Source organism: Eucalyptus grandis, chromosome 6 (assembly GCF_016545825.1).
Source record: "Eucalyptus grandis isolate ANBG69807.140 chromosome 6, ASM1654582v1, whole genome shotgun sequence".
Lineage (NCBI taxonomy): Eukaryota > Viridiplantae > Streptophyta > Magnoliopsida > Myrtales > Myrtaceae > Eucalyptus > Eucalyptus grandis.
In genome coordinates, this window is record NC_052617.1 from 30,398,296 (window position 1) to 30,411,104 (window position 12,809).

The 12,809-nt window shown below is 37.6% G+C and overlaps 1 protein-coding gene across 1 annotated transcript; it reads right to left on the reverse strand.

Annotated features, from left to right (window-relative positions):
* Positions 1–1,778: 1,778 nt before the first annotated feature.
* On the reverse strand, positions 1,779–6,092 carry LOC104451878 (cytochrome P450 CYP82D47). Its single transcript, XM_010066441.2, has 2 exons — positions 5,136–6,092; positions 1,779–2,485 (listed from the first exon to the last, which is right to left on the reverse strand). The coding sequence occupies exons 1-2, from the start codon at positions 6,090–6,092 to the stop codon at positions 1,862–1,864; spliced, it is 1,581 nt and encodes a 526-aa protein (XP_010064743.1). The 3' UTR covers positions 1,779–1,861.
* Between the last annotated feature and the right edge of the window lie 6,717 nt (positions 6,093–12,809).

Consider the following 12,809-nt stretch of genomic DNA (forward strand, 5'->3'; position numbering starts at 1 on the left):
TCGATGAGAATTTTGCAATCTAGTGAAATCACCAACACTTTGATCACACATCTCAGTCGAATCGACCTATCTATAATCTTTGATCGATTTTTAACTGTGCCGTAATGACCCTTGCAAACTAGTACGGTCGAGCAATTGATTTCTGATCGAATTCTCAAATCTATTACGTTAGAATCCCTTAACGGCTTCCTTAGATAGACTAGTTATCCTGTGAGTGATCAGCTTAGAGAATATAACTATAGGCATGTCGATGAAAAGTACAATTCATTCAATTGAAAGCAGAACTGGAATTTCATGATGTCACACCATCTGACAGGCCTGTCAAAGTTACAGCAATAACACAGCAGCAGTAGCTATTTCAGGTAACTTGCAAATGTTATAGAAAAAAATTGTATGGGCAGTTCTATCCTTGGATAACAACACCAATGGATATCTAATTGCTTCTCACTTCTACAAGACATCTCGAACGGGAAGATTGAATATTGTTATATAAGAGAAGATCCGTGACACCAAAATGTTAGAGACACATACAAACTCTCAAATCTGTTAAAAGGCGTGTTCAAGGCTAAAAGCTCTTATTTGTCTATTACCTTCACTGTTGTAATCTTGCTACTTTGTAATCGTGCAAAAGATCAAGTGTACAAGAGTTAAGAGCAATAGCTGATTCTTGATGGTATAATCTATCATCTGAAAAGGATCAATACTGGCCAATTGTAACTTATTGAGCAAATTATCGGTTTCTCTTGCTCTTACTTGCATTATAACACAACTTAATTCACGTTAATTGAAATATCTACTTAACCTAATCTTTGCAAAAGTTGCTAATACTTTCAGGTTGTATTGTTAATCCCAACAAAATCAAGTTTGCATTACATGCATTGCATATAGCATAATTCTCATTATGTGATAAATAAAAAGCCAAAGAAAAAATTAATTAATTTGCATTGTTTAAAGTTTATTCTTTCTTGCAATTTATTTATTTTGTTATTTGATTATTGAGTGTTATTTTAATCTTTGCTTACAAGCATGATATAATCATTCTAAGTTGCATGCAAAATATATTTTAAAATAAAAGAGAAAGATATCAAACGGGTGTTAGAATAATCTAGCATAATCAAATCTCCGAATCCATTGAATATATGATTCGTAAAAGTAATGTACTCTCCCATACTTTATTTGGATTTCTAATCGACCGACTAAAAAATTATTAATGCCGACTCTTGAATAGATTAAATGTGAAACTAAATCTAAGTTGCGAATTGGTATGAGCTTGGAAGAGTTCAAAATAGGTGTAAGCTTAATAATCCATTGGCCATTTTTCTCGGAAAGCGAAGGTCGTGACATTACTAGTAATTGATAAATTCTTCTTTCTCAATATAAGCTACAGTAATTTCGGTTCTTTAGTCTTATTATTACTATTAAGGTAGAAACTCTCAGATTGTCTTTATTCGCTTCGCTTACCTCAGAGCACTTGCCATTTCAAGAACTTATCATATCCAGTTTATAATTTTTTTTTTTTTTAAATACACCTTATGAATTTATTCTCCAATATATTTCAGAACTAAATGGGTGCATTTGATTATTTGCTGACATTTTTCTTATATAGATTTCTCTATGACAGAAAAACACGAAAATAATCACGCATGCGCGGTGGTGGGTTAATAATAATCGAAGTGCCGTCTAGACCAAATATACTGATGTCTTCCGTGAAGGGACAGAGAAATCTCGTACACATAAGATTCATTATACGTAAATTACATGTTTTCGAAAGAGAACACAAATGCACCCTCTTCGTAATTGAAAAGCAGATGATACTTTGACAGATTGTGTTTCTTATAATGATTATCTCACCCTCCCAAATTTAGACATAGAGATGAAGAGGAAGGCGCGGAGTCAGAATCACTTCTAGAGGAGTAACTCTAGGGCTGGTGACTCCCATACCTGCCGTCATATCTACCGGTCCATCCGATGCGGTCTCAATCTCAAAACTATGCAACACAGTCGCAAGCACAATGTGCAACGCTTGAAGAGCAAAGGACACTGCGGGGCACATCCTTCTGCCACTTCCGAAGGGCAAATACTCGAAATTCTGACCCCGAACGTCCAAATCCTTGTGAGTGGTCAGGAATCTCTCGGGCCGAAACTCGAGAGGAGCGGGCCAGACCAGCGGATTCTTGTGGAGCTTCGAGATGTTGAGCAGGAGCCGAGTGCCTGCAGGGACACGATAGCCGCCGATCGTGCAGTCCTCAACGGACTCATGGGGCACGGAGAGGGGCGCGGCAGGATAGAGACGCAGTGTCTCTTTGATGATCGCTTGGAGGTACACTAAGTTCTTGACGTCGGACTCGGTCACTTGTCTCTCTCGTCCAATTTGAGAGTCTAGTTCTTGTTGAGCCTTCTTTAGTACATGGCGATTGTTGAGTAGAAGGGACAGAGCCCATGTCAATGTGACCGCCGTGGTGTCTGTGCCTCCCGATATAAGTGCCTACGAATATATATACATAGTTTTTCTTTATACTTGTCATTATTGAAGTAAATATACAACTCATGCAACTTAACTGACAATTTCTAATACATGTAAACATAATTTAGTTAGAGTAAGGATGACGTTTTTTTCCTGTAAAAGTCGTACCTTCTTTTTCACAACTTGAATCATATATAAATTTCTTTTATTCACATTGGACACCTAACATGAATCTAGAAATGATCTTTGACGGCAATATTAAATATTGTCATCTTTTGGCTCTTTGTCAGAAATACAAACGACAATGACTTCCATAAATAACTTATAAAAGTAATCGACAAAAGCAATCGACGTCAATGAATTGGATAATACCTATCTTCTTGATCCAACGTTGGCATTTTTAACGTTGGACCGAAAGACAGGCCCTAAAGAATAATTTTTCCTGAAAGTTTAGGAATAATCAACTCAAAAACGTCAGATTAGACGGGAGTTAGTGGGTAGTTGAGATGTCTGAGACTTTAAAATAATTTCCTTTGGCTTTGTCGTCCATTTGAACTTCCGGTCCAAAGATGCCTCTAATTAGATAGACGATTCTTTTAATGTGATTGTTTAGTACGTCAACAAATACAAACGAATTACTGTGCAAACACAATAATGACCACTGTAAAATCATATAAGATGAATGGCTTCGATTTGCAGGATAAGTATGGTTACGTCCTGTAGACTTAATTACACATAATATTTCGTGTTTAGGAGATTTACACTTTGGAACGTGTGATTTGTCTACAAACAACGCTTTCCATTATAAACGGCGCAGCCTCATTATATTGCCGTTATTTCCTTTCTTTCCTATTGGTCTTTCTTTCGTCAATAGAAGAAATGTGTTTCACTCAATTATTTTAAACATAAATTTTTCCTTGATAATGCCCTTCGGTCGAATGAACAACTAGACCAGCTACAATATGGAGTAAAAGGTTTATAAAATAATTAGTGAAAACCAATTCGCTTACTTCATTTATCACATCGTTTTTTTTAATCAACAACCCTTCTTAATACCAACTCGCAAGTACAAATTTATGAAAGAACAAGACAAACTGATTTGAGAAACTTAAATCACTAATATTAATTGAAAAAATCGTCGTAAAACGATACTCGCAGCAAAACATAAGGTTTTCATTCTCTCTCTCCTCTTTGCTATATTTGTCTTTGGCTTTTTCATTTTCTGATTTTCCCAGTGCTACGATAAAAATCTTCAATCCTCCACGAACTTAAAATGAAAGCTTAGAAATGTAATTCAGATTAGATTAATAGAGATAGTAACAGTATGAATATATTTGAGTTGCCAAAGTTATGATTGTTGATAGAATAATACTATGGATGCCGAATCTAATTATGAAACTGGCTACTGATCTATTGATGAGCCAGTTGTTCAAACTTCAAATACCCAATCATAATCAATTTCATCATTTAGTAAATCAATTTCATAAATTTAGTATTAACATTTCAAACATTTATTCGTAACTTTATGTTGTACCCTTGGCCTATATGGCAATTTTCATTGCTGAATGACCAAAAGCCACATGCAAAAAGAAGGAAAAAGCTACGGTGGCTCCTGATTCCTTGAATTGGAAACCCGCCTTCTCCTTCCAACAAAGAGAACCTCCATTGCTAAAACAACGAGCGCCCAAGTCAATTTGAATTAGCTTAGATAAGCATGCTTAAATTACCAAAAAAGTTATAAAATTATTGCACTTGTGCCAACTCAGTCCTAAACATTTTAATTTGGCCAATTTAGTTTTAAACATTTTTAAAAATTGCTAATGTAGTCCATCCGACCAATTTTGATTAGAAATCGTTGACGTGTGCACTAGTTATCCTACATGGCACAATCGGTATTAATGTAGACAAACTTATTAATTTTTAATTTTTCTTCGAAATTTTCTTATTGATTTTTTGTACTTTTCTCTCCTTTTTTTTTTCCCTTTTCCTCTATTGGCCTCGGTGATGGCCCACAATCGGTCAAAGGAAACTATCAGCAAGAAGCCAACTTGTTGTCCTTGGGCAAGGGCTGACCTCACTAGCTCCAATCAAACTTGTCCTTGCCGGCGTTAAGCAACGCCAACCCTCCCTCGATGCTTGTGAGGCTGACCCTCACTAGAGGCCAACATGGGTCGCCCTCACTATAGGCCAGTAAGGGGAGACCTCAGGCGAGGCTGAATTTAAGCTAGCGAGGTCGAGTAATTGTCGACCACTGCCAAGGTTAGAGATCAGTGGAGGAAAGAGAAAAAAAAGAAAAAGAATAGAATAGAAAAGTATCCATACAGGACGGCTAGCATCCACATCAGTGATTTCTAACTATAATTAGTTGGATAAACTAATTAACAAAATGTGAAAATATTTAAGATTAAATTAATATGATTAAAAGGTTTTTGAGGACTAAATTAAACAAGTGCAACAAATTTAAGACTTTTTCAATAACTATCCTCATTAAAAAATTATCGTTTTGCAGAAAAAAATTACCGGAATATGGTAAATCTGATAAGATAAATAGACCATTCCATTTGGTGAGATCTATGTGGGATCCATATATGGTTATCGTATTTAATAGTTCAAATTTACTTCTAACATATGTAAGTTCATGTAATGATTTCTTCAAATTAGGAAAACTCACCAAACAAGTGGCTTTATTGATAGTATCAGCATCATAACTGGGCAGCTCGTCCGCAGTACCAAGAATGGAAAGCATCACGTCCATGAAATCTCGGTCACCTTCGGCCTCCCCACAAGCCCTCTTGCGCTTGTGCTCATCCAGCCACCCTTCGACCACATCGTCCAATTCCTTGGCCGTTCTCTTCATCGCCTTAACATAACCTCCAACGTCGAACCACCTCAAATATGGCAAGACATCGGACGCGACAAATTGGCCACTCAACACAAAGAAGCTCTTTAGCGCGATCCGACACCTGTCGTTCTGGTCCTTGTCCTCCTCTGATGCCGTCGTCCCATCGGACTGCTTCCCCCCCACCATCTTGAAGATAACATTGAAGGTTAGGGCGTGAAACCAACTCTTCATCTCGATCGGCGTGTTTCCTTGCGCGTTCGACCGTTCGTAAGCCTCCTTTATGGAGGCTCTTACCACAGCTTCCCGCACGTGCCGCAGTTTCTCGAGGGTGTGGTTCGAGAGGAGCTCTAGAGTGGCGATCTTGCGCACATGCCGCCAGTACGGGCCGTACGGGCTGAACCCGAGCATGGCGTAGTTGTAGCCAAGGAGCTCGGCGGCAAGGTATTTGGGGCGGTTGCAGAACGCCTTGTCGTTGGTGGTGAAGCACTCTTTGGCCAACTCCGAGCCGCTCACCACTATGGCCTGATGCGAGCCAAGCTTGATGGCAAAGATCGGGCCGTACTTGTCGGCCATTTGGCCCAAGGTTATGTGGGGTGGATCCGGACCTCCGAGAAGATGGAGGTGGCCTGTTATGGGCCACGCGCCGGCGGCAGATGGTGGTGGTTGATCTCCGGTGGTCCGTTTTTTCCGAAGGATTCTTGTTATCAAGAAAGAGAGGAAGGTGACTAAGGCAAAGAGGCCAGCTATGGCCGCTTTTGGTGAAGTGTGATATTGAAGGAGTTGCATGGTTCTAGCTGAGTAAAACTGTGGGTTGGAGGAGGACACCTATTTATAGAGGGATTACGAGGAGAATATGCCTAGATTGCTTCTTTATTATTCATATCTTTTCTTACTATAGAACTCCATTTTCCGGTAAAAAGTTGGAGAGAGATGAACGACGTATTTTCCTTCTTTTTAACATTATAATAATAATGATGCGCCCATAACGGAGTATCTAATTTGAGTTCCGTTTTTCCTTTTTTTGGATTGTAAATATTTCTTAGAACATGGAGTATGAATCAAACTTATGTTTAAATTGAAATTAAAATATTGATACAAGTTCTTCCCTTCTAAATTAGATAGATTCATATGTTAAAGAGGTTGACAATAAGTTCTTTCAAAATTGACTATTTGTCCCTCTGTTAGAGGTGTTCCAAAAATGTTTGCAATCAAGTAAATAGCTTTATGAACTAATGGATCGGATCAAATTGCAAAATGAAAAAATTTGTACAAATTAGCCCAAAGGTTCAAGATTGACTAGGAGCACCGACACGCGACACGCAACACGCAACACGACACGACACGACATGTGACACGCCATTTCTCAAAAAGTAGAGAATTCCCACACGTTCCGACACGTTAAATATTAAATAAATATTTTTATATATACATGATTAATTATTATATTTAAATTAATTTATTCAAATTCATAAATAAAAAAACAATAAAAAGAGCCTATAATAAATCTATACTAATAACATTAATAAATTTATTCATAAAAAATTGAAAAGACATTTTTTTTACTTTAACAAAAGTTATCGATGAAATAATTAACTAATGAAAGATTAGAGTTAAAATAAATTTATATTTTTCTATGATGATCTAAATTTATCATTATTTAATATCTAGTGCTTTTATTTTTGAAATAACTTTTTAACCTGTCTATTCATTTATTTTTTAGCCTTATCATGTATTAATAAAGTTATTTGATGTTTCATACTTCTTTTTAGGATTTAAATGGGTCCCACCCATTTATTTCAGCACATGTTTTCTTCCCCCACCCTCACCCACCCCTGCGCCTGTTGCTTCCCCTGCACGAGGCTTTCTTTTCCCCAGAAGCCGTCGACACCTCGTCTCTCTCCTTTCTCTTCTCCCTAAAAACAGCCCAAAGGGCAAAAACCCTAGCAATCACCATATTTTTCCTCTCCTTTGCTCGGTTTGACGTCTCCACCTCTCTCGCCGCTGCCTCGCCTCCATTCTTACCTTTGCCGTCGAAGCCTCACGTCCAGCCCTCCATTGCAGTGTTGCGGTTTTTCATCTCAGTGTTGCAATTGGCGGTCGCAGCCGACCAAGACAATCAAGAAGGCTTCTCGGCACAGTCGGCAGTCGCAGCCTTCTCCGGCATTGCAATCGGTGGTCGCAGCCCTCCCTCGCGTGAGCGACGGCTCCCTCACCCTTGCCTCCACCCTCCATCACCTTCTTCCTTCGCACTTGCAGATCCGCCATCCGGACACGCTCCGACGCGCGTGTCGAAAAAAGTTGACCACGTGTCGGAAACTCCGACACGCGTTGACCGCGTGTCCGAACGTGTCCGAGCATGTCGGACACGTGTCGGGGTGTCCGACACGACATGGAGGCCTTTTGAACATGTCCATGCTACCTAGCCTATATCTATCCAATCAGCATGCCAGAATTCAAATGGTCTCTCCATAGTCGAAGGTTCATCACTTTTAAAATGACTCAAACTTGTGATTTCATAGAAGACAATGCAATCATTTTACCACTAGGTTACCATGCTCCGTGGTTTAAATCGGTGTACGTATTCCTACAAACGATTGCAATTCAACGACAAGTTCTTCAACGAAAAACAAAAACCAACAAGTTCGCAGAATAATAAGTGATTATCTATACAAAACAGTATTTCCACCTTAAATGTTCAATGTATTAGACGGATGTTATGTATGTATACGATTTCAGGTAAACACCGTTATGCAAAATAGGAGGCAAGATTGATGAAAATTCACATGCTAAACAAAATATTTCACGTGACATGGACACATCCACAAACATGTATACGTTCCAATCTTTTTTTTTGTTTTTTGGGATAATTCATCCATTGTGCACGTTTTAATCTTAACTACCGCCTGCGGAAAACATTGCCTATTTTTTTGTTTATTTTATTTTATTTTATAGAAGTCTTTTTTCTATGAACCGATGACCTTCTAAGAATTTTCTCTTGTTGCAACAAATACGTATGAATTGGCATACTGACTCTTAATAAGTTAAGAAATATTTGGTCTTCGACAGCTGGTAAGTTTAAATAAAAAAACCATACTTTTCTCGGGGATGATATAAATCGCTTATTATAGATCGATGTGAGTTGAGAATCAAAAATCGCACAAGGTTATAGCACTGGTGTAAGAGCTAGTTATTGAAATATGGGTGATTCCACTTCAGCCATATTTAAGTACGGCTCTTTTGGCCTTATTTAATAATCTAATTGTAAATCAACTACTCTTGTCCTATTTGGGATGAGTTTTTGTCCTATTTGTAAAGCCATAACTCTTTTTTCAATATTTTCTTTTGGCTTTCAATTAGTCATATTAGTTTCGACCAAAAAAAAAAAAGTCTTATTAATTGGGTAGTGCTCTATTGTTTTTCTTGTTTAAGGATATTGTTAGAGTAATTGAAACGGGTCACGAATTCACCCGAATAATTGGGGTTAAATTAACGAGATTCCTCGTTGGCCATACTTGATTAAAATAATATCTTTATATTAAATAGAATAAAGACAAATAAGACGAGATAAACAGTGTATTAAAAGTAAAAATCATTTTTTAGGTCTTATTAACAAAGGGACCACTTGCTAACAAAATTCATACAGAGACAAGGCAATGTTTCGGTGACATAGAATAATTGGATTAACCATAAGAAAAGGAGCAATGATGGCTAACCAGAGGTGATTAATTATGTTATATGTCTGATTAGGAATTACTTATGTTATCTGTCTAATCAGTACATTACCCAATGATGTGCCCAAATATGATCCACGTCTCGCGGAGCTTAGGTCGATTATAGAACATTAAATGATGGTCCTAGCACTAGTATTCACTTTCCTATCTGGACAGGGCTTATCTAATGCCGCGCTTTGTGAAATTTCTTTAGGTTGATTTTACCTATTTATCCACTTTCCTATCTACACCAAGCTTATCTAACGCTACTCTTTGTTAAGCTTTCAAGGAGGAACAGTTCAGTTTTCCAAATGATCAATCGCAATTTAAATATACATTGAGCCAAGCATCATCATATTGAATCGGCACATTTTGATTGGTCGATTACCTAATGACTGCCTAAGGACAGTCCTTAATAATGTCTACTTTATAATCAAGATACATGATAATCACTTATATTTTCAAGACATCGAATTAACTAGAGTAAAATAAACCTTGAAGATTTTCGTTAGGGCTCATTAAATGTAATTAGAAAATACAAATACGAAGGCTTCCTTCATCGCTATTTTCTAACTAAAGGAATAGTATTCGACTAAAACGAAGTAGAAATTTTTGGAATTGCTCAATCACCGGCCTATTTAGGATTCTGTGCACCCTTTATACTTAATTCTGGAAAAATAAACATAAAATCTAATCTTATGTTTATGTTCATTAGCGAATAGGAATCGTAGTTGACCAAACATAATGAAATACTATAGAAGTTTCCCGCTAAACGACACAAGCCAAAACTTTTTTATAGGACGGCGAGGACAGACTAGCAGTAATAACTCTCATTATCAATTTCCAGAAAACTCATACTTCTCATTCAATATGTTCAGATTGAATCATAACCATTAAAATACTATTTATGATTTAGAGACATGAGGTTTACAAGATGCAACATCATTAGCGTGTCAGCAGATTGTGATATATCGGCATACGGGTGGATAGGAAAAAAAAAAGTGACCATTTTATACTTGGAACTTAAAATATGGCCGGCCTTAAACAAGGACCGCAAGAAACATTGAGCAAATGACACTCGCCGGAGACACAACCCGAACTTAAAGGAAAGATAATCTCGCTTAGAATTGCTAGCGTTAAACCCTCCCTCCCTCCCTCTCTCTCTCTCTCTCTCTTTCTCTCTCTCTCTCTCTCATAATTGAATGATATTCTGTCCAATCACGCCTTAGATCCGATAGGTTATCGATATAGACATCACGATCATGTAAGTGTTACTGAAAATAAGTATGGCCATCTCCCAGAATTGTAATTTCTCAATAATAAAATTGATTGAGAAAAATATTAGCCCATCTTATACATATATTATTTTCATCTAGGGGTAGTTAGGGGTAGTTATGAATAGTTTCTATATGAGAACTTATTGTCATCATTCAAACATATCAAGGTAAATACTAGAGCTTATTAAGTATCTCACATCATTTACCCAAGGGGTTCATATGTTTTTCACATGCATATGGTCTCCATTCACTTATAAGTTTAAATCTTTAGTTTGGATACTCTAACATAATATCATAATAGATTATGCTCCAATAATTTCATGTGTGTGGCCCCATTTATCAAATTCCATATGTCATTTCTAATCCGGTTTACACATAAGAGGGGATATTAAAGTATCGCACATAATTTATTTAAGAGTTAATATGTTTTTTGTATAGACTCTCTAAAGGTTGTTTGTGGAAGACAAAAAGAGGCTTTTCCCTAGCCGTGTTTGATGGAATAAGTCCTTGCATCAACGTCCGTGAACAAGTACTTTGATGGACAATGAAATGGCGTGGTATCATAGTTCATGCAGTGCTCAACCATAATAAGCCGAGGATGGCTACGTAATCACCTCACCTAATTAGCTAGTCAACATCCAGAACCGGCCCACATGAATCAAATCAACCCGAGATGTTAATCATGTAAGTCTCGCATGAATTTCAATTATAGAATTGGAGTCATTTATCAGTCATCCAGCGTGATTGGATCAAGTGTTTCCCCAATCATTTTTTTTTGCTTAAAATTTTGGGATCCTCGTCCTGATTTGGTATATTTTTTAGTTTAGCTTAGCTAAGCTCATCTTTCATGCATGCTGGACTTGGTGGGTTCGCGCACAGCCGTAACGCGCCGATTGACGGGCCGATTGACTTGTAGCGAGTTTATATAAATGAAAGAATAGAAAGGGATGATCGTGATGGAGTAGCGGCTCCGTTGAAGAGAAAACGAGTCTCTCTCTTTTCCACCGAATACCCACGATCCACCCGGAAGCAAGACGCAATGATTTGACATATTAGGTTTCTAAATCTGAAGATGTCAAATCCTTGTTATTTTTCTTCCATTTGCCTTGGACGAAAAACATGAGATAGGAAAAATAACGAAAAAGTCGGTATCCGAAGGACGTCTTTTTTTGTTTTTTGTTTTTTTGTTTTGGTTGGTAAAGGACATAATTGAGACATGACCATAGAGGGGTTGAAATAGAGTTGTCGCATAGGTTTTACTAATATAACAGTTTTTCAGTTATTGTGAGTATAACAGCTTCTTGTGATGCATAAATTCTTGAAAAAGTGGGCCTACAATAATTTATAATTATTTTTTATATATTTTCTTCATAAGTAAGTTCTCCATGAGTGAAGACAAAGTAAGACATGAGACTAGGACATTTAAGTTTCTACTTCTTACTTGGAGTCCAATCTTAACTTACTTACACATTTTGATCAAACAATGCATTTTATGAAATCTTTGTGTTATTGATTGTTTCTGGAAAGGTCGGTTTATATTGTGTGCATAGTTCGTGAGAAATTGTCAACCTAACTTGGTTGCAAGAAGTTTTGTCTAATAATTCTCTGATAAGCTCAAAATTGACATGTCAACCTAGCCAAACCTTCGGCCCAGATAAAAGAAGGAAAGTGGTCTAGTGGATTAGATTGAATATGGGCGAGCTCCTCTTTTTTCTTCTAGGAGAATTTGAAAGATGATTTTCGTTCAAAGAAGCCCGATAATTTTTTCCAGTCTAGTTGTTTGGGCCCTCGTTAGACGGCTCGATTCATTTTGTGGTAACCTACACGTCACATATGGAAAGCCTAGCATAACATAGGCCCATCAGTAACTTACCCACATGAATTCGCTTTTAAGGTGGTAAGTTATGAGAAAAGTAATTAGGCAAAAGAACGCTTCAAGTGCCATAATTTTGGCCAAATTGACACTTAAGTGCCATAACTTACGAAAAGTACAATTAAGTGCCACATTCGAAAAAAAAACAGATCACTTGAGTGCCACTCCGGCCAAATTCTGGCCAAAACGCCAACGTGGCGTTTTTCCGGCGAAGCGCGCCCAAAACGACGTCGTTTTGGACGCTGATGTGGCCAAAACGGCGTCGTTTTGGGCTAACGTGGTAAACAAAATTAAAAATTAATTAAATTTAATTAAATTTAAATTTAGTTAAAATATTAAAAAATAAAATTTAGTTAAAATATTTTTAAAATAATAATTTTAAAATTTTAAAAACATTAAAAAAAAAATTAAAAAAAATTAAAAAAATTTAAAAAATTTAAAAAAATTTAAAAAAAAAAAAAGGAACGGGGGAGGTGGTGAGAGCCTTAGCCGCCACCGCCGCCGCCCCGCCGCTACCGGGAAGGGCCGGCGGCGGGGGGGAGGGTTGGCTAGGGTCGCCGGGCCTTGGCTAGGGGTCGGTGACGGTGACCCTCGCCGATCTAGGGCGGGTCGCGCCCTCGCCTGAGGGCTCGCGAGCCCTCGC